The sequence below is a fragment of the Python bivittatus genome, unplaced genomic scaffold (assembly GCF_059951505.1).
Source record: "Python bivittatus isolate LINGU-HERP-01145 unplaced genomic scaffold, Pbiv_v1 ctg000480_np1212, whole genome shotgun sequence".
Taxonomy (NCBI): domain Eukaryota; kingdom Metazoa; phylum Chordata; class Lepidosauria; order Squamata; family Pythonidae; genus Python; species Python bivittatus.
Genome location: NW_028277075.1, coordinates 11744789 through 11771372, shown reverse-complemented (window position 1 = coordinate 11771372; position 26584 = coordinate 11744789). Strand labels below are relative to the sequence as shown.

Below are 26584 nucleotides of genomic sequence, written 5' to 3'. Positions count from 1 at the left end.
AACTGCGAGGCGCCCAAGGGCCCGGCCTTGCACAGCGCCAGATCGGCCAATCCTTTTGAGGGGCTCCGCTTCCTTCGCTTTTCTCTCCCGCAGTTACCTGTCCCAAGTGCTCCCACACCCACACCTGTCAACAGCTGGGCAGCCACGCAGGGCTTCTTTCTGATCTTCGTGGCGGACACCCCCTCAGCTGCTCTCTCTTGCCTTCCTCTCAGGGAGGCAGCCCGCCGCTGGGGCTCGGCTCCTCGGTGAGCTTCTGCTCCCGGCGCGCCCCAGGCCGACAAGCCTCCCCCGCCTCCTCTCTTCACCTTCTCTCTCTTGCCGCCCCCCCCCCCCGCGCTTTTTGGAATTCCTAATCGCGGGTGGCCTCTGTGATTGGCTGTTCGGTTCTGATCCCGCTTGGGCACCAGTCTGGGCGTATAAAAAGGGCCTGAGGCGGGGGCTCCGGAGCATTCCCCGGAGCGGGCACAAGGGACCAGCCACAGCATGACGGGCAAAGCGGGGGACTCGCTGGCCCACAGCCTGCCCGGCAAACCCCAACCCCCCGAAGGCGCGCCTCCTCCGCCGGCCTCCGGTCCTAATGGGGCAGGGGGTGTGGTAGGGGGCTCAGCCGCGGGGGCCAAGCCTATCTCGGGCCCTACAGCACCACGCTGCACCGGCTTCGGCATCCAGGAAATCTTGGGCTTGAACAAGGAGCCGCCTTCGCAACCTCGCGCAGCCCTGGACTCCTTACCCGCCGGACATCTGCTGGCGGCCCGCTCCGTCCTCAGCCCGGCCGGGGTGGGCGGCGTGGGCATGGGCTTGCTGAGCACCGGCAGCATCCCCGGGTTCTACGCGCAGCCCACTTTCCTGGAGGTATTGGCCGACCCGCCCAGCGTCCACCTGCAGCCGCTGGGCAGAGCTCCCGCGCAGCTAGACACCAGCCAGACGGCCAGCTCAGGTAGCGCTCTTGTGGCGGCGCAGAGCAGTGGGGAGGAGGGCCCTGGGCCCGGGAGGAAGGGGACAGCTGGGAGCCGCTATCCCGGGAGGTGAGAGATCTCTGTCCCTTGGCAAGGTGCTGCGAACCACTCCAGACCTGCTGGGCCACCACATTTCTGTCGCAGCTGATCCCGAAGGGGCGATGGCCGCGTCCCAGCCTATCCGGCGGGGCTTAAGAGTCTCCCCGATGCCAGGGATGCGTTTTTGAGCCAGCTCGACCTCATTTCAGACGTTCCCGTTTTTGTCAGACGTGAGCAATTTTCGGCTAAGTGCCTTGCAGTCACACAGTGTATCACAATCAAAATTAATAATACCGAGAGATAAAGCGGTGAGAAGTAGTGGTGCAGGAGCCAAACATCTCTCAAAACACTCTTCGTCCGTTTCTGGACAAAAATAAAGCCGCGGTGCGGCTTGAGTTACACAAAAAGTCCCATTTATCGTGATGGGCACTAGAGCAATAAGCATGAATAATTCGATGTTTTAAACTTTAAACCAGAACAATGTAAAGAGAAACGGAGTAACGGTATGCATTAAAAATACTGTAACACGAAGCTCTGGGAGATTATTAAAGAGGAGAGAGAGGCGCGTGGTTATTTTAGGGATCCTAACAAGAAAATGCCCTGCTGCTTTACTCAGTTCCCTTTATCCAAAGTGCAGGGTTTTCTTTCCCCGTCCTATAAATACAGGGAAGATTAGAAGAATAAAAAAGATTCCTTGAAAGATTCTGTTTCCTGCCTATCGAGTGTAAAAGGTTCCCCTCTTCTACATAACTTTTGTTTTCCTGCCTCACTCAGTCTTTCGTTTTTTGTTTTAATATTTTAAAATTTGTAACGATTGACAAACGAAATCTCAGTGTGGGAGTATGGTCTGATTTGAAAAGAAAACTAGGACCCAGGCCCAGGAGGGAGAAAAGACTTGGAAAAGTAGCTTGAAGAGAGCGAGGCATCTCCCGGCTGGAAGGGTTTACGGGGCGCCCCCAGGAAGCGAAATCCAATCAAACGAACCCTCCCCACAAAAGCCCCGATCCGAAAAGTTCGGACAAGGCCGGCGGGTGACAGCCTGACGTGTTCTGCGGAGCGGGCGGGGAGACCCCCCCCCCCAAGGCAGCAGCCCTCTCCATCGCTCCTGCCTTTCTGTCTTCAGATTCCGAAGATGTTTCCTCCAGCGACAGAAAAATGTCGAAATCGACCTTAAACCAGAGTAAGAAGAGGAAGAAGAGACGGCACAGGTAAGGGAACCTTGTTTTCAAGGCCGGGAGGGAACCAGTCTGGGGTAGGAGGACTATTGCCCATCCTGGACTTGCTGCCCACCCTGCGCGCCCGCCGTGGTTTGGCCGGCAGGCCATCTGAATCTCTGCCTTTGGGCCTTGTGAACTCTGGGTCTCGCCCGCCCCGCACCCCCTTAGGATCAGGCCTCTCGTCGGCGGTGGTGCTGGTGACGGTGGGGGCGGTGGGGAGGGCGGGAGAGCGGTGTGCTAGAAATCTTGTGCAAGTAGCGTCACATCCTCTGTCAATAGATTCTGAATGGATCCCTTGGTCTTCAGGTTTTCCTCGGAAGCACAATTCCAAAGAAGACAGATACTGTATTAGGGGCTAGGTTTTCTCCATGTCAAGCTCTGTATTGTGTTCTTCTAACTTTTATTTGTTGAACCATCAAATCCAAAAATCTCAAAGGGGATTTTCCTACTTCTCACTGATCTCCAGCACTTTTCTTCCAGAGGGAGCTGTCCAAAGGGTCCTGATACACTTTTCTTTCGATACAGCTATTAAGGCTGTGAATAAATCAAAGAAATTAGTATTTATTTAAAATTGCTAGAGCAGTTTAAAAATCAAACTACTGTTTTACCCAACCAGATTAGCTTTTAATTCGTGTTTAATTTTCTATAGATGCTCGGTTTGTCAACAAGGGATCACTGGTTTATCAAGATTTTCGTTTGTGTGTGAAATAAATTTAATTCCTCTTTCCCACCTGACAAGGATGCTGATGCTTTTTTTGTGATTAGCAATAAAATACAATGTCTGGGGTGATGGGTATTGTAGTCCAACACATCTGGAGAATTCTTGATGGGAGAAAAACTACCCGAAAATGTTCCAGAACAGTTTGGAGACTGAAAAGCACACCACTTAACAGTGAAGGTGGGGGATCACCCAAGGAGAAGCCTGCTCTCCTTTCTTACTGAGGCTCCAACAAGGGCCCCGCCATCTTGCTCTCTTTTTCCCAAAGTAATCAACAGAACGAAAATCAGTGGCAGCCCGTTTTGCAAGTTAGTCCTGTTTTGTGTATTCAGCAGCAAGTCCACCTGGACATGATCTGGGAAGAGTAAGATTAATTTTGCTAACAGGCAGAATATCTGTATTATGTTAAATGTCCCCATGCAAGGCTGGCTGTAATGAAAAAAGAAAAACAGAATGGTTCATTTTCTTTGGGAATTATAACAATTGAAATGGCAACGAATGATTCTCACACTTTAATTGATGTATGAACAAATGGGGGAAGAACTTTTCAGATGGATTGGGCCAATATAAAGAGAAGGGCTTGCTATGTAGTAGATCAAGATTAGAATTCTGGTGCATTTTATATTTGAATCTGGAATGAACTGGTTCAGAAATCTGAGAAATTTAGTGTTGAATATGTTAATAATTTCATGTTTGTATTAATTTAAAAAAAATGCCTTCAGGAAATATCTGTCCAAAAAGTAGTAGCACAGTGGAGAGGAACTACATCTCTCTATATCCTGAGCAAGAAGGGGAAAATCAGCTATTACTACTATTTTATACACAGAATCTGAAAGAATCTGTTACAAACAAATTTTAAGGCTACATTTCAAAAGGGTGAATTTTGCTTGTTATTTTTGACAGGAATTCTATCTCCCCTCAAAAGGAGTAGACAAATTAAAAATAAAAATCCTGCCACTATTCCCTGTCCCTAAAATAATATACAATAACAGAAGCTATTTGTTTTGAGAGAAAGGCAGTGAGGGGTTGCACAAGCTTGCTCCATTTATATAGGCGATAATTTTGGGAGAGCCAGAGGAGAGACCTTAGGATGGGAGACACCAAAACACAGGTTTGATGGCAGAAGGAGCCCCTCATATTGTTACTATTATTAAGCTGATAGAAATGTTTAACATTTACATGCTAGTAGGTAATTCAAGTATGTCTTGGCTCCCCTCTTGGGAAATACATTATGTAAATATTTAAAAATCAATGTTTTACATTTAGAATCTTGGCTTTGATTTTTTTTTCTTCTTTTTGAAGCAGGTTTTTTTTTCTGGGAAGGTTGATTTCATATTATTTTCAATTTGTTTATATGCTTGTATGTGTGTGCTCGTGCACATGCAGATATGCTTTTAGACTGGGATGAAAAATATCGAAATGCAGTTGGCTTCCAAGGTACATTAATCACATAACCAGGGAATTTTCCATGCTTCAGAAATTGGTCTGGATGTTCATTCAGATTTAGAGCACAACATGATCCACACATTTTCTCCTCTGCAGGTATCTCTCGTCACCTTCTGGAGTTGTGCTTCCATTTCTTTTCAATTCCAGGTGCTAATTTTTGTTGCCTAAAGTGAGGAGGAATTTCTTATTTGGGCTATCCAGATTTGGAAGAAGCATATCTTTACTATGAAATTACTTGTTTTGAAGTGATAGAGCCACAGGATGAAAAACTAAGCTAAATTCCTGAAGATAGATGCTCCAAAGTGTTTGGAGTATATCCTTTAAAACAAAAGATTAGCAAATGTTAGGAAAGGAGATAATGAGGATGATGTTACTCCATCAGTACCACACTGGTTACTCTACTGTGCTTACTAAGAATTGGAAGTGAAATATATCCTTTGAAAACATTAATGTAAGCAATATTTTGCAACAATGAAAGCAGAAAAATAAGAATAGATGGGCTTTGTTCTTGAAAACTTAAATGTTGCCATAAAATCTGTTGTTTGGTATCTGATTACAGATAAGGAAAGTCTACATTTCTCAGTTTCACAGAATTTAAAGCTGCTTAGCTGGACCCATAGTGATGGAGTTGCATGAGCTAAATTGCCAGTGTGGAATCTTTTTGTTAAGTTTTGTTGCAGCCCTATGAAACACTTAATAAGTGTTAATGCTATATTTCACAGAAAGAAATAATACTAATTTGGAAGTCATTTTTAACCCATACCTATTATTAATTCAGCTGCTTCTGTAGTACTTGGAACTAAATTGACAAACTGGTGCCCCTTATTTTCAATAATATGCCAAATTATTGTTTGCAGAAAACAAAGATGGGCCAATTAGTAAGAAATCTAAAGACCAAAAAGGAATAGCTTTCATATTTCGTGACACTGTACATATTACATATAGATATCAAATTTAATTTCTAAATTTAGACTAAAATACATTTATTTGGATGCAAACTCACTAACATTCACATTGGAATATTTAGGATCACAGCATACACGAGCAAAAACAAATTCTATTTACTATCTCAGAGAAGAGTGCATAGGAAGAGAAATGATATGAAGTAACTCATGCTATAAATGATAGCTACTCTGAATTATTAGAGATAGTATGGGATAGTATGATGGTGAATGTATGTATGTCTCCTCTCTCTTCCCAAGTTTTTGCTGGAAAAGCCTGAATAATTTCCGCTAGAAGTAGCTTTTTTAATGATAGCTTTATTGACTATTAATGAAAGAATCTGGTAAAAGGTTATTAATTTAGTAAATCACTACAATTATGAGATGCCCATCTTCCTTTCTCCCTTTGCTTCATAAACAACACTCCACAATGATTACAGCTTTGCTACCCTCTCCACTTTAATGTTAATATACTTTAGTACACAAAAGTGTACAATCTAAGCCCATTTGTTTCACTGGTAATCCTCTATGCCCTTAGTTTTTCCTTTACAGTGAATGGGAAGACCCAATATAGTTTTCTTGGTATTCTTCAACCTAAGAACAATTCTTTTGTATAATGCATTCATTTTCTTAATTTTTCCTTTGATGCTGTGCTTTTTAAGGATTTTTTCATTTTTCGGTTTTTTTATTTTTTGTTTTTATTTTTTTCATCAGTGAATTTTATTCCATTTAGGACAATCTTCACATCCTACCAGCTGGAGGAACTGGAAAAAGCATTCAATGAGGCCCATTATCCTGATGTTTATGCAAGGGAAATGCTGGCTATGAAAACAGAACTTCCTGAAGACAGGATACAGGTAATCATATTGCAATTCAATCATTGCATGTCACTAATAGTCACTAATTTTCTGTTCAACATATTTTGCTTTCTTTGGAAAGAGTAATATACTCTGTAAGACAAGCCTTCTCCCATTTGATGCCAATTAAGTTGATAATGTGGGCTGCTGGATTATTGTAGTCCAACACATTTAGAAGGTACCAGTTTCAGAAAGGTTGTTTTAAAGGACTGTCTTGTAACTGATTCATCCCAAAACTAGAAGATAATGCTGAGTTGGTGTGCTTTCTTGTGTGCATGAGTCTAAGTCTGCATTAATTGTTCTATATTTTATTAGTTAGACATTTCATATAAGAGGATGTAATTGTTTTTGCATGCTGAAATTAACAAAATGTTGAAATGAGTAATAGTTTTCTATAAGACTTCATCAGGATTCAGGATGCATGACAATTTCTCTAACTGCAAGTTCTCAAGTGACTGGCTATTAATCCAAATGGAATAAAAGGCAGGCATGTTGTCCAACATAAGTATGAATCAGGATCAAGGCAGTAAGAAAGGATCAGGAAAGCTAGGGGGCATTCACAGTAAAGTAGCAGTCAGAGTAGTTGAATCAGCTTGAAGAATAAACCCTCATAAGATGGAGAGTTGTGACTGGTCCTTCATGTTAGTTGTCTTGACATTAAGAAAGGCTGGTACTGCAGCTAGATGGCGCTCTTCACTTCCAGAGCTCACACACCCAGTTGCAATGGGAATAAAATGCTGATGGTACTGGAAGTAATGTACTGAAGTCTTAGAACTGGGAACCCTTTCTAGACCCACACATTCAAAGAGCACCTAAGAGAAGTGAGGTCTACTGACTGTGATAGGAAACCATGCCTAAAGCACCCTTAGAAGTAAAGAACTGGTTACTCAGTACTTTGGATCTTCACTAGATTTCCCCCTTAAATACTGTATTTTTAATTCATTTTGTAAAAACATTTACTGAAGAAAAGAATAAGTCATTATTTCCAACTAGTTTTAGTTCTTAATTTCCTCTGGAGAGATGTGTTATATTAAAAAAAAACTAACATAAATGTTCATGAACATACAAGTTTATTGTAGTTCTTCACAGTGGAAATAATGGTTCATTCAGATATAGAGGTGTTTATAAATAACCAAACATCAAATAACTAGTATAGCCAGAGGTTACAGTTTTCATACAGCACCGTAGTTGCTATATTGAATAATGGTCGATGAACAAAAAGGACCAGCTCCATTACCTTTTGAACCGGGTTTCAGATTTCATGATATTATGACTTTTTAACACTTAAGGGCATTCAACATTTGAATTCTCTACTTACATTGCTTAACTAACTATTTAAAATAGTTTAAACTAACTATTTAAAGGATTACAATATCTCACATAGCTGGATATTATGAAGATTGTATAAAATGAAGCTGTTTCTGTTGATGTAACTGGATTGTGTCACTTCATATTTTAAGTAGGGCCTCTTCTGATTTAAAGTTCCTTTATACAAAATAAATAAAAACCAAATATACTCCTTCACACACACACACACACACACGCACACACACTACATATTGCTGGGAACTTTAGACTGCATTCAATTACATGATTCCACTTGCAGTTTAAAGACTGATCTGACATTTAAGATGTGTATCTGGCTAGTGGTTAACTAGATCTACTCTTCTACAACTGCTTAAAATTTACTTAAAATTTCAAATGATGAATACTTCTGCTAGAAAATCAGTTCAGAATTGTGACCTGTGCTCTGCTGTTAGCAGTTTGAGCTGATCCTGCATTTAAATCAGTTTAGTGTGATCTTAGTATATGACATGGTAATCTGGACTTAAGAGGCCACATGACATAGGAGTCACTTATATGGCATCTTAGTAGAAGCAGTTAAGTTGCTCAGAGATTGAGGTAGCTTGCATAGGCAAAATTATACATTCTTGATACATTGTGGGAAAATCTTGTGATGTAGTTGCACAACAGGATGGATCTACTCTACTTCTTTTATGTAAGAAATGCATAACTATGTTAGCATATGTTATTCCATATTTCATTGCAGTTATGGTAATAGAATATATAGAGCTTTCAGGCATTAATAGGACTGAAACAGTTAAAGCTGTGATCTTCTGCACGCAAAACAGATTCTCTGTTATTGAGCTATGGCTCCTTCTACCTTGTTTCTTGTAAAGGAATTACTTCATTAAGAAATTGTTTAAAGATGAATGACATGCTTCTGACTTTACAGGCTAATCATAGCTGGCTAAGCCATATTAAGAGTTATATTCTAGATATCACACATTATTTCATGAGGGTTTCCCCCTTAAGTATCAGTATGGCATTAGCATTTTTTATTAGAATAACTATGTGAGGACTACAACAATTTCCTCTTATTTACAATTGCATTCCTCAGATATTTGCATATATTCTGCCACCCTTCTGCCCAATACATTTTGGGATCTCATCTTCCTGTAGCATCCCCCAATTCAATGCTTAACCAAGCTATAAAACTGTTTACTTAAATTATGCACAATAAATCATCCCCTCTCGAGCTCTTTAATCATTTGGTTGCTCTTTGCTGAACTTCCTTCAATTTGTCAATCTACCTGGTAACAAGACATCAAGTGTGCACTGCAATATACAAGAATGGAAAATGGAGGGGGAGGGAAGAATCCTATCCTTGAAGGTCATAGGTAACATTGAATTGATATTGGCTTACATCTGAAATCAGATTATACCTCGTGCCCTTTTTTTCACTCATAGCAATTACATTATATTAACACTTGATTTTTTGGGGGGAGTGTTATTCCCTATCACTCATGATAAAGCTCTGCAACTATTTTGGCCAATGGGCATATTTGGAATTTCTAGAGCATGGTGTGGGTTGCTGTGTCTGCAATGCGGGGGGGGGGAGCTTGCCCAATCATAGGAGCATGAAGCATGGCAGAAGTCTGTGGTGGTCTTATTTTTGTCATTATGCCTGAGGACTGTAGATTTACAACCATGAGGACTGTGATCCAGAAGATAAGTGGTAATCCCAGAACATTTGTATTGGCTTCTGAGAGGCCTTCCAGTTAATGCTTTATTTTGTGCTAACACTGTAAATTATTGGGAGGAAATTCCTTTTTCCCAATTCTCAATTGTTAAGTTGCATCGTTAGACAAAAATGAACTTTATCTGAGCTGGTTTTCTAGTGTCTTTAGGCCCAATATGCTTTAGGTACATGTAAGGTCCTTCCTTATAGACACTAATTTAACAACCTTCATGGCTGGCAGACAGTTCTGTATCACAAGATACATAGGATACATAGTCAGACCTTACTGACAGTGATTTTTCTAGGACCTTCCTCTCAAGGAAGACCCGCCTGAGCTCCGTTGTCAGGTGAGATTATTTTTGATGAGACCAATAAAATCTGGAGAATGAGGATGGCTAAACTGTGTTATGCATGATATATTTGTTTTAATCTTTTTGAGATGTTTTAATTGACACTGATACTTAATTTCATACTGTATTTTTTAATATTGCAGTACTATGACTGATATGAATTGCAGTGAGTGTCATGGATGGAATACCACTTCAGAAATTAGAATGAACAAAATAGTATTTCTTGGATTATAGTCAAGGGCATGTTTATTTATGTCTGAACCATATATTAGCTCCAAATAAGTTCCTCTATACTGAGAATCAATTCAGGGAATTAAATGTAAATCAGGTTCCACTAATTCTTTTCATACGAGGAAGATAATACATTACTGATTTAGAAAGACTGAGGTGGATAACAACTGGCAAAAGAGATGGCAGACTTCCTTTAGCATTTCACCCTCGGTGCAATTCGTGTATGTCTTGACTGGGTGAGGAGCAGGTCCAATCCTACCATTAGAAGATAACTCAGACAGGAGTGTCAGATTGTTAGGCAGGAGTGCAAATTATTGGTTTTTAAATTGTTCATATTATGTTTTAAGGCCAGAGTTGGAAAGAAGTATTTGGGGGATTTTCTACTTTTGCTGAAATGAACTGATTAGCTGTGTCACTATGATGGATCCCTTTATCCACTAATCTAAATATCCTGATTTCATTGCAACCACTGCATCAAGAACAGACATGCATTTAGCTTTAGGAAAAATACTTGGACTTTTACAATTGGATGTATCTGTTCTCCACTGTTATTTTTTTCTACTTACTCTCATCTCTTGTTTTCTTCAAATACTTATTTTCTTTCTTCTATTCTTCTTGGTTTGCTTAATAATAAATCCATCTTCATGTTAACAAGTGAAGCACATTTTTGTTTTATACCCACCACCATTTTTTCCTTCTTTGGGTAATTTCTTCCATTATTCTAGGCCTGATATGAACCTGAGTGTTTCTCATCCAGATTTCTTTCATTATCAAAGCAAGGCAACAATATTAGCTTCTGCATCTCAAAAAATCAAGAAGTATATTGCAATTTATCTAATATTCTGGTGACATCACTTGTAATTAATGAATCTGTGTAAACTATTGTTTTGATGTCAGATGTTAGCTGGAACTGCAAGAAGGGAATTTCGGATATACCTGTCTGAATTAAATAATTCTTTCCAGGTTTAGAATTAGTGATATCACTGGCAGGAAAGGTTAAAAAAACACTGCTCTACTAATACTAGCTTCCCTGTGCTTCTGCAGAGCAACAGGAGTAAGAGCACTTATTTGTGATCAGCTATGCAGACCATGTGCCTCCTTTCCTACACTCATTTAACTTCATATCTTTTTTACAGGGTCATAGAAAATGATAGCACTGTAAATATTGCAAATAACCTTGATACAGCGTATGAATAGGCAGACATAATGCACTTTCTGGTTTATAAAAGTTTTGCAGATCTCTGAAATAACACTCAGAACTGCACATTTTCTAAACAGGTCTAAATCAGAACAGAGGGAAGGTTTAGGAACTATACATCTGAAAAATGTTTTATTTAAACTCATTTGTCTTTTTAATGGAGAAATGAAAATAGTTGGATGCCTTTTACTGAGCAAGATAGTCTGAATAAGTAAGTTGCTTCCGAGGAAGTCCAGTAAGCAACCTGTGGTCTACAACTCTCCCAAAGTGCGGACATGTTAATTTTAACAAAGCATAATTTCTGCAGTGTAGAAAAAAATGTTTTTGATATTCATGTTCCCCAAAAGTATAGTACATTATTTCAGTACAGAAACATTTTTAAAGATGCAGTTAACATTAATTATAAGCTAAATTAAAATATCTGGAAAATGGACCACTTAAACATTGTAGAATATGTGTTAGATAACAGATTAAGCAAAATTAGAGTAGACCTATTGAATTAATGTTAGAGTACCAGTTTTATCATTACATTGTGATTTCCAGAAAGAAAGAAATGAAACCTAGCCTCAAGTGCTTCAGTCTAAATGAATAGCTGAGTTTTTTTAGTAGTAGGGTCTATTAATTTAGTAAAATGTACATGTGTTTGTATACACAGATATGCATTCAGACCATACACTGAGAATAAAAAGATCAAATAATAAGAGAAAGACCAGATGGCTAATGTACTTCATGAGAGAAGAGTTTAGAGTTTAGAAGCTACAAGAGGAAATTATAGAAGGACTTTGCTTCTGAGGTAACAGAGTGTGAAAGGCTACATATTAAGTTGGGCCAAAGGGACAGGCTGGGAATCCAGCTGGTGTACCAGCTGCCCTGCTGCTTGGCAGGCTCCCTGCTAAAGTGACCTCAGGGCTGCTGAGTGTCTTCAATTTCCATACTTTGGGGGATGGTTTAAGCATAGAATTTATGGCCTCCAAGGTGACTGTGATTTTGTCCAAAGTAATCTGAGATCCAGTGCATATTGGTGTTCACACATTGGACTTTGTTTTTGTCTTGAAGCAGTTGTGTGGGGTTATGTCTCCATCTCACAAAGATGGGGTTGGAGTTGGATATGGAGGGCACTTCTATCTGCTCTTTGCTGTGGTTAGATCATTTCCTGGTCCAGATGAGATTGGTGGCCATCAAGACTTTGGCAGGATGAACAGGTCAGTTAAATTCACCTGCTTCAAGCATCTTAGAGATCCAGGTAGTTTATGGCAGGTAGTTGGGGATTTTCATTGTGATATGTATGGGCAGTTCTGGTCAGCTTCTGGTTAGCAACAGGAGCCTGGGTGCTCAACATGATTGACCCAAAGCAGCCTCTCCTCATTCACTGATCTTGATTGGCTCCTTTGTTTACCAAGGATCCCCAGGAGTTGAAATGATAGAAGAGATGCCTAGAGTGCTGGTGGAAGAGGAGGAAAAGTGAACTTGACTGAGCAGAGTTACAAACTCAAGCTCAATCTTATACTATAACAGAAGTGTTGCTACTTCTACTCCTTTATTGCTTAGGGGGGCTTGTTTAGAGTGTCCAACTCCATTTTAAATCTCCTGCCTGGGCGCTGTGGCTGTTTTGCACAGTGTTTTGCCAATAAAGTTGTTCGGATTTGAGAATCTTTGCTCCTAATGGACTCTGCTGTGGTGAGTAGGGCAAAGTCTTGCAACAAAATGGTTGAAGCCAAAAAGATGAAGGTGCTGTTTTCCCATCAAGGTTCCTTGATGGCTCCAATGTTGTCTCTTGACTGCCCCTGAAGGAATAGGTTCCATGACTCAGGGGTCTTCCTGGACTTGCGGTTACTGCTGGATGGACAAGTAGAAGCTGTGGCCAGAGATGTCTTTGCCCAGCGTTGGCTGGTGCACCAGTTGTGGCCTTACCTGAAGCATGAGGACCTTGCAATGGTAACTCATACCTTTATCGCCTCTCATTTAAATTACTGCATTGCTCTGTATGTGAGAATGCCTGTGAAGACCACCAGGAAGCTTCAGGTGGTTCAGAATGCAGCAGCTCAGTTGTTTGAGGGCGCTCATCAACATTACATTACACTGGTGCTCAGGGCCTTATATCAGTTTCCAATTGGTTTCCAAGGGCCAGTTGGAAACTTGTTTTTGACATTTAAAGCTTTACATGATTTGGCACTGGAATACTTGCACGATTACCTTTTATGACTTGCTTTGATCCATTCAACTTGTGTGTTCTGGGAGAATCTGCTACATAAGGTGGTGGTGGTGGTGGTGGTAAAGTCTCACAAGTTTTTTTTTAATGGTGCCCCTGCTTTTTGGAACAGCATCCCCCAGAAATTCAATTGGCCCCGATATTGTTTGCTTTCCTTTAGCTACTAAAAAACTAGTTATTCTGGAGAGCTTTGGAAGCATGAATTAATGTCATTAATTATTATTATTATTTTTTTGTAAATTTGAGGGTAGGTTGGTATTCATTTGTATGGATGTATTGTAAACCAATGAGAAGCTCTTTTGGTTCTAGCAGATATAAGTAAGGAAAACAAACAATTAAAGCAAAAGGAAATATACCCAAGCTCTTGTAAGGTGAGGAAAAGATCTGACATGATATTGATCACAAAGGATCTAATGGTGTTCAGATTAGTGGAATAGGACAGTGATTTCATATTTCTAGGACAGTGCTTATAAGAACTTGTTGGAATGAGAGAAATTACCTAGATTTCAGCACAGAAGAGGAAGTGGCAAGTTTCAGAAATAATGAAAAGCGATTAGAACATATCAGATCCTCAAGGAAAAAGTTTTCCTATTCTACCCTTGAGTGAACAATATGGAGCTAAATGGACCATTGGTCTGACATTACATAATGTAGTGTTCTACTTTTCCTATGCTGTTGCTATCTACTACTGCCAATTAAGCTCTCCAAAGCTCATTGTTGGAACAACTAGAAAGCACATGGAGTTTCCTAATTTATATATGCAAAGGAAAGGTATATACTATGTAATGAAGGAAGAGTTATGTATTAACTGAATATCCAAACTCCTGAAATCTATGGATTTCATCATATTTCACAAGGAGGATCTGAGAACATTGGATATCAATTTGGCCCTCTGGTGGACAAATTAAGCAAGCACATGTCAAAGTCCTATTAAATGTATTATCATAAGTTTTTTGCTGAAATGTTCCAAGGATGCTGAATCTAATCTATTTATAAGCCAAGAAAACTGCAGTTTAATTAATTAATGAATTTTTTTTAAATGTACCACTTCTGCATTAAAGAAATCTTAAATCAGTTTATAAACCCTGTAAAACTATTCTAAAATAAACAAGCTAGAATTGTATAAAACAAGTAAAATATTAAGCATAGAATAAAAATAATATATTTATACAGAAATATCAGGAGACAGCCAATATAAAAAAGTGAGTTATTAAAAAATCATATAAAACACATCATGTTGGAATCATGAGGAGAAATCGTTCTGAAATACAGAAATCACAGTACAGAAGGCCAGTCTCTGAGTCCCTGAAAAGCAGAAGCTGAAAGCTGCAGTACGGGATATATATTTACCTGGGAGTAAAATTCCTTTACATGTACAGTAGAACACATGAAAAGCAATTAGCACTGTAACCTGAAAAATGTAAGAGTGTGTGCCTTCAGCTACATACCAATAAATATAATTAGGAAAGAGCTACCTGCAGTCTTCACTTCATCTATGAATAGCCTCCATTTGTGTTTATAGAATTAAATGCCAGTTTAAGTTTCAGGAATAAGCAAAGTGAGGGGTAATATATGTGTAATATCTTTTTCTCATGAGATACAAGCTGTATCTTGTATTTCTGATTGTAGCACAGTGATAATCTGTTGTGACGAATGAATGCCTGATATAGTTTGAGGTAACAAGGATTTGTAAGTAATGCAGAAGCTACATACCTTATAAATATAGCATTTTCTCTAGATTTGCTCCATTTCCTAAGGTGACTTACCAGGCCTTCCATTTTGAAGGAGAGTTTGGTGGACTTAATTTTTTGGAGAGATATTAACCACAATCACTTAATTGTATATTTTGGAAATTGTTTGCACTGACAAAAGGCACCACAGATTTAAAAAGAGTGGTACATTGGGTTTTTTAAAAAGGAATAGTCATTTTCAAGGCTAATTCAATACAAGGTAGACTGAAACTTAGGCTTGTCAGAGTGGCAAAAACGGTGTCACTTTTTAAACAGTGTACCGGTATTGACCCTAATTCAGCAGAAGCAGATCAGTTTTCTTGCAACAGACATCCATTCTTCTATAGGCTTGCTTACTTGCTGGATTTTTTTTTAAAGTAATATAATTATTTAGATTTGTTTCTGCTGCATACTTATTTTAAACCAGACATCATACCAATTATATTAACATTACCCTTAACAGTTTTATTGGGGGTCTGCCTTTGCACACTCTATTATCATGCTGATTTTAGGATTTAAAATGTAATTTCCTTTTCACACACTGCAGTCTGCTGAAACAGATTGGTCATACAACATATACGAAATCTATAAGTATATAACATTTGGCTTCCTGTGCTAACTATGGGAGTATTCTAGAATAATTCCTATTCCCAGGAATGCAGTGACCGTATTTTCTGTACTAAAGAATATTTCCACATAACCCTGAATGTGCAACATAGTCTGTTGATGTGTAATCCTGTCTATTAAATCTCTGTTCACAAAGAGGACATACAGTTAACATTATAGATGTTCTCGGGTCATAAATATAGACTAGATTTAAAAGGAATGGCTGTCAGTGGGAGCTTTTCTAAATATTTTTAAAGGACATTGGGAATGCTTGGAATTGGGAGAAACATAATTCTGACAAGCTCCGGAATCAACATCTTTTGCTCTGAAATAAGCAGGAAAGTATATCTGATTCATTCTGCCAGTGTAGAATTTGCCCCTTAACACAGAGCACTTCTCATGTCTGAATTCATACACCAATGGAAGAAAGGAAACGGAGGGTACCGGACAACATAAAATCTCATTGCATGGAGCCATCTAGTGGACAGGAAAAAGATGACAAGAAGAAGTCTACTACAGTACTGTATATGCAAGCCTGATGAGGGTGGGTTGAGTGAAGATTTGTATGCGGACATTTTCAGATGAGAAAGCATTTTGATATGAACTGTTTTGTAATGCTATTATAGCATTTGTATTGATTAGAATACCCACTTTATTTTTTTAAAAAACATGCATCTTCTGATAACTGTTCTACTGTAATATTGACCATACATTCAGATGAGAATGCAGACCCATTCAATATAGCTCCATGTAACAAATGCATCTAGATAGGCATTTCCAGTTATATTAAAAAAAAAGTCCATTTAGAGGCACAAACTATATGGAACAGTGCGGATACAAACACAAATTAGTGTATGTGCGTGTGTCAGCTATGTGCGTATAAGCCTGCTTACATATTCAGATTTCTTTCACTGAACTTCTGATGCACATAAAAATACATTACATATATCAAATGAAAATGTACTACAGTTGCATATAATTTCTTCATAAACTGTTCATTTGAAATAGTTTGGCAAGCTATATGGTAAATTTTACCCTTAGGTCTTAATTTTCTGGTGCACAGGTGTATAGCAAACTGTTCCTCCCTACTTAGTTCACAACTGTCTTATCACAATGTGATTACACACAAACAATAGTGGTAAATTACCTCTTGCTAAATGGTTGTTCTTATTTATGCTATGTATATGAATGAGGTGGGTAGACAAGAACAGAATTAGGAGAAAGACAACAGGATTTTCTTTTTGAGATCTGAAGGCAGTTTGAAAGACAGGACATTGTTCAAGACACGTATGCGTCCTTCCTACAGTATATGCACAACCACCATTGCTTGCACCAACAGGTTCCTGGGTGGTTCCCAAGCCTGCTACAAACCTTATTTGACTAGATATTACAGTACCCAAGCTCTCTTGGAAATTGTTATCATTACCTGTGATGTCTACCTACCTATTAAGAAAGCCTAATTAGTTTTAGTTTAGATTAAATATATGCTCCCTTTTTTCATGAGTTCAATATTGCTCACAATATTGAAAGTGAGAACTATAATAATAATTAAATATAAACTTCAGTTTTTAATCAAGGCAATATCTCCACATTCTATTTAAATAACTGATCTTTCTTTCCACAATAGAAAAAGATGATATAGTTGACTTCCAACAGCACATTTTTGGACTACATTAAAAGGCAGCAAAAACTGTTAAATAATTTATTATAAGGATATTCTGCCTCGGATATCTTAGCCTACTTGGATCATTGTCATGACCCAAGACTTACAGCCAAGTAACATTTGTTCCTAGAATTCACTCACAGTTGTTTGTTACTTTGTTGACAATTCTAAAATATTTCTGTTCTAATTGAACATTCGGATTACTTATGCAGTTCATTACTGTACTTTTTAGTATTGGATTTATAAGAATACTTATTTAGGAATAAGCCTCATCAAATTCAGTGAGAATTATTATGATATCATTAGTGCTGCAAATATCCTTCCTGCCTTTATCTAACTCAAGCATATCAACTCTCCATACCCTCATTGCTGTAGGAAAGGAAATGTATGCTTAAATGTGAACATGTATGATGGTGGCGATAGAAAAATACCAGAGAGAAAAAAGTTGCAAAGGGATTTGTTCCTTCTGTGTATTTACCTGTTAACTTTCATGTAAGTATAATTAGGTTTGCAACCTTATTTTAACATCCAACTTGCAACACAATTCAATAATTTATATGTATAAAACATGTATGTCGTTAATCTCAAGGGACTCCTCTGTACACGGTTCTACCCCAAAATCTCTCTCTCATGAGAATCCCCTTTTGAGGTCTCCTCCAGTTTCCTGAGCCCCTCCTGCCCCACCCTGTCTGAATCTGCTGCCGCCCAGCGGAGTCATCACAGGGTTAAGCTGTCAGCTCTGTAATGTTAAACAGGTGTCAAAGGCGCTTCGATATATCTGCAGATTGAAATCAAATTCTTTGCCGTATAAAAAGATAAATTACCCAGGCGATTCCCGCCTCGTCCCACTCATCAGGACAGCGCCAGACGGAGAGCATTTTTTTTATGTGCTAACGACCTAATCAAGCAATCAAGTCGGAGAAGATTGCTGAGTGACCCCCCGAGCATCCATCTGCCAGCGAGCCCCCACCGTTCATTTCCATTCTGCCGGGTACGGCGCGTGCCTTCCTTGGAAAGGAGGGAGAGGGAAAGGGAGAGAAAGAACGGGAGGGGGCCTTAAAAAAAAAACCCTAAACAAATTAACACCCAATTTTCTAGCTTAATTAGTTAAATGAGAAAAAGCTGGTGGCTGGGGTGTGGGGCTCTGCTCGCCACTGAAGGGAGGGGTGGCTGTCTCGTGGAGAAGCGAGCGAGAACTTCACCATCGCCACGGCATTAATTAGCGCGGGTCAATGGCGCCGATCTCCAGGGAGCAGCCGCTTTAATTTCCCGTGGTATTTCAGTGCCTGAGGCCCATCGATTCAAACTGAAATTAACTTATTTTTCAATCAGGCCTGGGCTGCCCCTGGAGCTGACTCTTCTTTTGCCTCCTCCTGAATAGACCGCGAGCAATTTTTCATCTCAAAGCTGATGCTTCTCTCTCTCAGGCGGGAAAAAGGCGAGGAGAGAGGAAGTGCGCGCGCCTCCGGGCGCTAATAGATTTCTTCTAGGCTCGCGGCCAAAATTGTGGGAGCCTCATGCTGCCAACGGGATGGGCCTGTGCTCCCCAGGTGGGTTAGAAAGCAGCCGACCTCACCCATTTCTTTCTCCATAGCTCTGTGGCTTCTAAGAAGCTTTTCTTGCATTCCCCATACATTCGAGCACTGCTTCCTTTTACTTTCTCTCTTTCTGACCTCTGATAAATAGAGACAATATCCAGGCCACTTGCACAAAAGACATAATGAGAATTAATTATAGTCCTGCACTGAGCCATCAGATGCTGATTACTGCTACTGTTCAAAAGGGAAAGTATGCAGAGTTTTTACCTAGATCTTACATGAAGTGAAGACTGGGATTGTACAAAGAGAGCCCCCTGAAATGTGCAAATCACATTCACTTGGTTCCACCATGGGACTGTAATATGAAGTGATTATTTAAACATGACACAATTCAGTATTTACCAAGACAGAGAATTGATATACCGGGGCATTACAGTCTTGGCAGTTTTGAACTGAGCAAAGGGATATTAGAGGAAGTTGTCCAAAGGCATTATTTTGCCTAATTTTGCAAAAAAAATTCAGACTTTGGCAACTCTGCAATGACCTGCGCTGGCTGTGCTAGCTGGGGTGGGTACGTGGATTGCAACAAACCAAAGTTAGGGAGAACACAGTGAAGTTGTGCTTGCTTGACCCTGAACTAGCCAACTATATTTTATACTAGAGTGTTATGTGAACTCAGCTGTTACATTTTACTTTCTCTTCCAATGTGTTCTGCAAATTGAGTTGAGCAAACCACAGCTCAGTTAATCATGTGTGTGTCTGACTTCCCATCAAAATACTATGTCCCCATATGCTGCTTTTACTTTGCTCAGTCAAAACTGAGTTTTTGGTGAGGCGTATACAAATAGATGTAATGAAAATAAAAGCTGTTAGAAAATAACTAGCTGTATTTGGTGACAACTGGGAAAGTAAAAAACTGTGCCATATGACTGACTGGGGAGCTATAACATAACTCAGAGAAGGAAGGAAGGAAGGATAGATGGATAGGATGTTCTGTGCTCAGAAAAGGAAATGGTTTTGTGTGCTGGTTGCATTCTCAATCAGGCCAAGTGGAGGAAAACAGATCAGACTGTACATGAAGAGCAGCTGTCCTTTTATGTAAGTTCTTGATGCAAAGTGGGAAGAGGTCCTATCCTGTAATGAGTATAAGTCAATTTAGGTTTGCCTTTTTTTCCCTACCTACTGTATACATGAATGGTCAAGTGGGCAGGCATGGTAAGGCAAAGTTGCATAGTATGGTCAAGGCAACAGTCTTTTTCCACCACTACCATACTTGCCACATCAGAGGCAATCCACTCTTTTTTGGCCTCCATATTTAATTTAAAAGAAAAGATAGTGGTAAATCGGATGGCACAATGGCAGATATAGCACCAGAAGAAGTTGTGAGGGAAAGCTCAGGAGAAGCAGCCCACTAAACTCTCTATTGCATAGCTTTGCAAATATTTTAATTATGCTTAAGAATAACCCAACACCCATACCCATATGGTAGCTTCAGTTTATTAGCACTTTATAATGTTACTCTTAAATCTGACTTTTGGGTAGCATAAGTATGCTCAGATTACTTGCATTTGCTTTTTTGTATGAAATTACCAGAGCTTGTTCATTCACATTTGTGTGTACTGTATCTGTATGTGTCGGGTGGGGGGGGAGGGGTATGTATTTCTAATCCTGTTTTTAGTAAGTCTTCCATTTTGCCACAAAAACTCCAACTAGTTTAAGAAAAATGAATATGTCTTGCAGTTATCATCAGTGTATATGACTCTTCTATCTGGGGGTAGACAACATGATGCTACATGCAACCCACAGAGCTCCTCTGATCACAATTGCTGAAATTCAGTGGCATGCTTTCTTGCCATTTAGAGCAGGATGGACTAAAAATATACTATATGTCCTAAATTAGGCTTAACATTGATTTAAAAAAGAGAAAAAAAATACTTGAGACTCCTTGCCCTATATAGCCCTACTACTATTAGTAAATCATTGTCCTACACCATGCGGCCTTCAACCCTAAAAAAATATTATGTGTGACTCTCATTCATTAAACAGTTGTGCACTCCTGCTTTAAGTAGATGTAATTTTAAGTACACTTATAATAATTGAAGAAACAGTCTCTATAGCCTGTGCAGTAGTTACAATACAGATACATTTTTAAATTCATACTTAATGTTTTTTGAATAGGATTATATGAATATGTATGCATAATGCTGTCATGTTAACTTAAATAATTTTTCTCAAATTAAAATTCAAATCTTCACTACCATTAAAACACCAATATTAAACAATTTGTTTTTAATATTTCAAGGATTGTAATTGTCAATCATACTTAAATAAACAAGTGCTTTGCATATGTAACTATTTTTTGAAGGACCACTTAGTTTTTCCCCTTTAAATGGCTGTTTGGTTTAACTGGATCTTCTCCTTTCCCACCCACAGAATTAATGTTATAACAAATGATGTAATTGGCACATAAAGGGATAAACATTCAAAATAATACCTGACAGTGGGAAAAGTTAATTAAATTCTGCCTTAGTTAATGTGGAAGAGTAATGATTTATTAGCATTAAAGACTATTCCCACTGGTACTTCACCGTGATAAAGTCATGTTCTAACAACACCAATCTTGCCCCTTGGCCCTCAAACATTGGCCTCATCTCATCCCCAGCCAATGAATGAAACAGCCTTAAATCATCTTTAGTTTAAATCATACTAGTTTTAAAATACAAACAACCCTTCAGTGGACTAGCCAGTGCCTTTTATTCTGTTTTACATATTCAATTATTTAAATTGAACTCATTAGGGGGCAGCAATCGCATGGCAAAAAATTGTACTTTCCTTATTAAGCTATCTTTCTTATTGCAGGTTTGGTTTCAGAATCGACGGGCCAAATGGCGGAAGAGAGAGAAATGCTGGGGAAGAAGCAGTGTAATGGCAGAATATGGGCTGTATGGTGCGATGGTGCGTCACTCCATCCCACTGCCAGAATCCATTCTGAAATCAGCCAAGGATGGCATAATGGAATCCTGTGCTCCTTGGCTGTTGGGTAAGAGCTCAGTCTTGAGAACAGATCTATATTTTGTATGGCCAGCATCCCTGGAAGGGTTCTAACATACTGGAAGGGAATTAAAGTAGCATTTCCTGATACTGTGCCCTCTATGTGTTTTGTATTACTAGCCATGCTGGAAGGGAGATAATGGGACCTTTAGGCCAACACATCTGTTCAGAAAGCTTGTATTGTGTAAAATAAGTGGGCTAGGGAAGGAATATCTGAACATGTATTGATATAGGCCAGAAGCTTGACTATGGCCTCTCTGCTGAACCTAGAGGTTGCTCACCAGGCACAGATCGGAAAGCATGGCTACCAGTAGTGCTTTTTAATAGAAGGTTTTATTAGACTTTATGGAATATAAACACTTTATGTCTAATGCTGATTCTCTGTGTTTTATGTTATGCTCCTACAATGTTTTTGCCAAAAAACATTCTTCATATCTTTTCAGCAGTTTACCACATGGAAACTGTTATTATGGTGAGCGTCCCCAGTCCCCTGCCAGATGTTCACGCTGGCTGAGAATGTAAACTTTTGATAACGTGGCAAAAAAATTGAAGATCCTTAAAAGGTTGTTTAAAAAGTTTTCTAATTCAGAAAATAGAAATCTGTCACAGATCATGGCATAATAAATAAGTTTAAGGGTTTTGGTAGAACTGTGCATATAAGAACTCTGCTGGACCAAGGGTCCTTCTAGTCCAGCATTCTTTCTGACAAACCAGATGTCTCTGGAAGTTTACAAACAAATCTTGAAACAATTGCCTTTCGAATTCTAAAACTCTTGGCCAGCCTTGTTATTATTTAGGAAGAGATCAGAAGGGAAAAATTCCTTTTCAGCTCCATTCTTAGGCCTTCCTTTCAGGAGCAGCCTGGCATGGCAGACTGATGGCTGGAGTGCAGTCTGATCTGCAGAATAGCCAGACGAAAAGTCAATTCTGAACACTGTTGATTGTGTATAAAGAAGCCTTTTTCCCTTTTCCCCTTCTTTCCATGTGCCAAGCACTGTGGAGGCTCAGCAGTAAACAAGCCCAGTATACAAGTAACTTAACTATGACAAATTTGTCTGATATTTTAAAGCTATTTAAATGTAGTAGCTGATTTTCTTGCGCACTCCTACTCCTACCTTGGCTTTCCCCCCCCCCCTGCTTTTCCAGACTAATTCTTCAAATTTAACCCCTGGCTTCTTACAAATGTACTGCTTCATACCTCAGTCTACAAGAAAATGAGAACTGAAAAGAGGGGTGGGTGGGATATGTTAAGAAAAAAGCAACCTGTAGGGGTTAGCATTTCCCTCATCAAGGCTTTGTTTCACATACAGTTTTATCATGAGAACCACATTCACTTCATTTTTTAATCTGTATTTGGTGAAAAATCTGCAGCCTATTAGAATTAGGTGGTGCTGTCTCTTTAGGATCTTCTGCCCTAGTCCACTAAACTGCAGGGAGCAGAGGTTTTGTCCTTTTGCTACCTCAGAAGTCTTTTGTGTTTTTTCTCAACGGTACCTTTATAAACATAGATTCCTTTTGTAACCCTGCTTTTAGCTCTATTTAAGGACAGTTCATCCTCACACAGGATGCTTCTTCCTCCAATCTAAAATGTGCAGATTTGACATCAGGGTTCAGATGCAAAGATATATAAATGTAGGTGCAGCACTGGTGTAAGTTTCCCCCTCAGGCCTGGCTGTCTCTGTCAGAGAATTGGCTGGAGGTCTTCCTCATGCAGGGCCCAGTTTGTTGGGCTCTCTGTGTGACTGCTGTTTGAAGCAAGGCTTTCTGCTTTTCCTTAATTCTGGCCTTTCTTTATCTTTACTGTTTTCAGTTCAAGATGGCTTTCCCATGCCCAGGCGCTTTTCTAAACCCGAATACCAACAATTCTTTTTAGGGATGCACAAAAAGTCTCTGGAGGCAGCGGCTGAGGCAGGAAGGAAGCCGGAGATGGAACGCCAGGCCCTGCCCAAGCTTGACAAGAGTGACAAGGAAGAGAGGGGGCCAGATTCCAAAACCACCATTTCCCAGGAGGAACTCAGAGAGAACAGCATTGCTGCCCTCAGGGCCAAAGCTCAGGAGCATAGCACCAAAGTCCTGGGGACCATCCCTGGAGATCCTCCTACCCCAGTCAGGAAGCCAGAGAAAGAGGAAGAGGCAGCCACGGCAGAGGATGATCGGCAAATGGAAAAATCAGATTTATCACAAGAGGATGAAAAGCTGGTTTAGAAGGAAGGGATGATGGGAAATCAGCCATCTTCTTAAAGACTGACTCATCTAGTAGCTCCAGCCTCCTCTCAGACTAATGGGGTCCTCCCTGCAGTCCCTACTCACATGGAGGGTGGACCCACTTGGTCTCTGTACATTTCAGGAAGTCACAGGCTAAGGCCATGTTGTGTTGGGTGTGTCCAGAGACTGATTCCCTCAGGAGCATATTGCCCCTGCAATCTCTGTCCTCAGGAGCCCTTCGGCTCTGCCTCCCTCCATTTCAAGCAGGGAGAGGGAGGTGGAAATTGAATAACTTTACAATTTATTAAACCGATATTGGGTTTTTCTCCCCCCCCCAACCATTCAGCCTCTGTTATTACATTTTCACTTCATCTTTAAAAGTATTCATCTCATTATCTAGGTTCACACATTGTGATAAGCCATGTTTTATTTTAACCATCATTTTTTGATTAAGCTTCAATGTCTAGGTTTTGCCATCACATTTAAGCCATATATACCATAGTTTACAAATCACAATGGCTGGTTTGTACAACGCACTAAGCCAAACGGTCAAACCACATAATGACTTACCATGATGTCTGTACCCAATCACTATATTTAGTGATCAAAGTAAGTCTCTTTCTCCTTATCTCAGTCAGGCTGTTAGCTTTTCCAAAAGAGAAGAAAGGTTTAATTATGCATTATATATTTCATTTAAAACTGCCCATTACCTGACATTAAGGCTAAATATTAAAGAACCACTCTTTTCCAAAAATCAACCCAAAATTAAGAATTGATCTGGTGGCAACCCTACCTCATACTGAGTGTGTTCCTGACTACAACATCAGTGTCATTGATGTAAGAGATTCAGGTGCCCTATTAACACAATGTGAATCTTGCAGAATAATGCCTACTTTTGGACTGTTTAAGGTACCCAGATGCAGCGTGCCACAGCCTTTGCTTACTATTTTGAAATAGGTATGCCATTTTTTCCCCAGAACATTTCAGGAGAAATCATATCAATGAAATAAAATATACTTGTACAACACTGAGTTGATTCTAATGAAGATATCTTCCATATATTTTAAAGTAATCCTGGATTGTTACAAATTAGGAAAGGAGCACTTAGGGTACCAAGACTATGTGGATGTCATATTGTGTATCTCAGATCCTAGCCACTTGTCCCAATCTTGTATGTTTAGCTTTAGATAGGGTTAGTTGATGGTGCGAGAAATGCATCTAAGAGATTAAGTTAAATTCCAGTTATTATACTTGATATTCAAATTTCTTTTAGGGATTGTGAACACTGACTTAATTAAACAAGAGTCTGGCTTCATCTGCTCTTGAGTCTGGATGGCTTTCTCATGGTTCAGAAATGGAAGTCAAGAAGTGGACAGTACTGTAAGAGTTATCTCTAATAGTGAGGTTTCTTGAGAAAGAAATTTTCACTTGTGTTTTAGAAACTTATTAGTACTGCGTTGTGTTTACATTAATATGAAAATTCTATCAGTAGTGTTTGATCATCAGTGATCATTCATTAACTCTGCATATCTTTGCTTGATGTTGCAGTCAGCAAATGGTAAAGATAGAAACACAATACTATATTAGCAAATACTTATGGTCAGTTTATGGTCGCTTAAGTGACCATAATATATCAAGTCACACATACATTGCCTAAGAAACTCATTTCCATAAGAACATTGTTTTTTTTCTTTTTCGGGAAGGCCCAGGACAGCAAGTCCCCCATTTTTTCCTGTCTTTATTTTTAACAAGAGCTGTTTTATTTGTTTATGACTGATCATCTTTGCTGACCTAATCCCTTTCTATGTTCCTCAGTTATCTGGTGTTTTAGATTATAACCCATGGTGTGTAAATAATGTACATATGGTGAGAAAAGTTGGTATTTGAGGTGTTTAAGATAAAAAGTTGTAACAACTAGTCTTTGAAACATGTGATTTTGTGCCATTTTCTGTAAAGATATAAATCAGAATAAATCTGAACTCAAGATGAACAAGAATGATGCCGCAGTGTAACTAATAAGTGCTGTTTAGATATTGCAAGATAGGCAGTATCAAATCAAATCAAATCAAAACCTTTTTTATAGCCTTTAGGCCAGAGAAGGCTGTATCTCAGCATCAGAGGAAAATTACTAATACAACAGGGAAATTTAGAAATCGCACATTTAGTAAGTCTGTAGAAAGCTTCAATAAGGTGATTTGATTACCATCACTGTTTTTCTGGCTCTTCTATGCATGGCAGAAGCTGAGAAACAAGTTTTCAAGAGAAGCAACCAGTTTAGATGAATCTACCCTGATTTGATGCTTAAATGGGAAGTGTCACCTCCAACACTTCTCTTTAAGCACCGAGGAAGACTGCAGTGTTTCCAACACTTGAATCAAAGTGCCAAGACACATTATGTCCACTTTGTTACTTGCCTAGAATTCATGCTCTGGATTCTTATGTCAGGCAGCAAAAAAACCTCCAACATTATTTCTCAAAAGAGCCTATGAATTTTGATAAATTTACTTCGTCCTTACAAATATTGGGAGAGAAAGCCATTAGGGACAAATTCATCAGCCATCATTACATCAGTACTAAAAATAAGAATAAACATAGATACCAGAGAAT

At 39.3% G+C, this 26584-nt stretch overlaps 1 protein-coding gene across 2 annotated transcripts; it reads left to right on the top strand.

Moving 5' to 3' along the window:
- Positions 1-418: 418 nt before the first annotated feature.
- VSX2 (visual system homeobox 2) lies at positions 419-25988 on the top strand. 2 transcript variants are annotated; one of them, XM_088145337.1, is made up of 5 exons: positions 419-937; positions 2119-2203; positions 6051-6174; positions 21581-21761; positions 23646-25988. In XM_088145337.1, exons 1-5 carry the CDS (start codon positions 484-486, stop codon positions 23975-23977), a joined length of 1176 nt encoding a protein of 391 aa, XP_088001463.1. In that variant the 5' UTR covers positions 419-483; the 3' UTR covers positions 23978-25988. The 2 variants fall into 2 exon arrangements, with proteins under 2 accessions (XP_088001463.1, XP_025025819.2); XM_025170051.2 differs by having other exon boundaries at positions 23583-25988.
- The last annotated feature ends 596 nt before the right edge of the window (positions 25989-26584 follow it).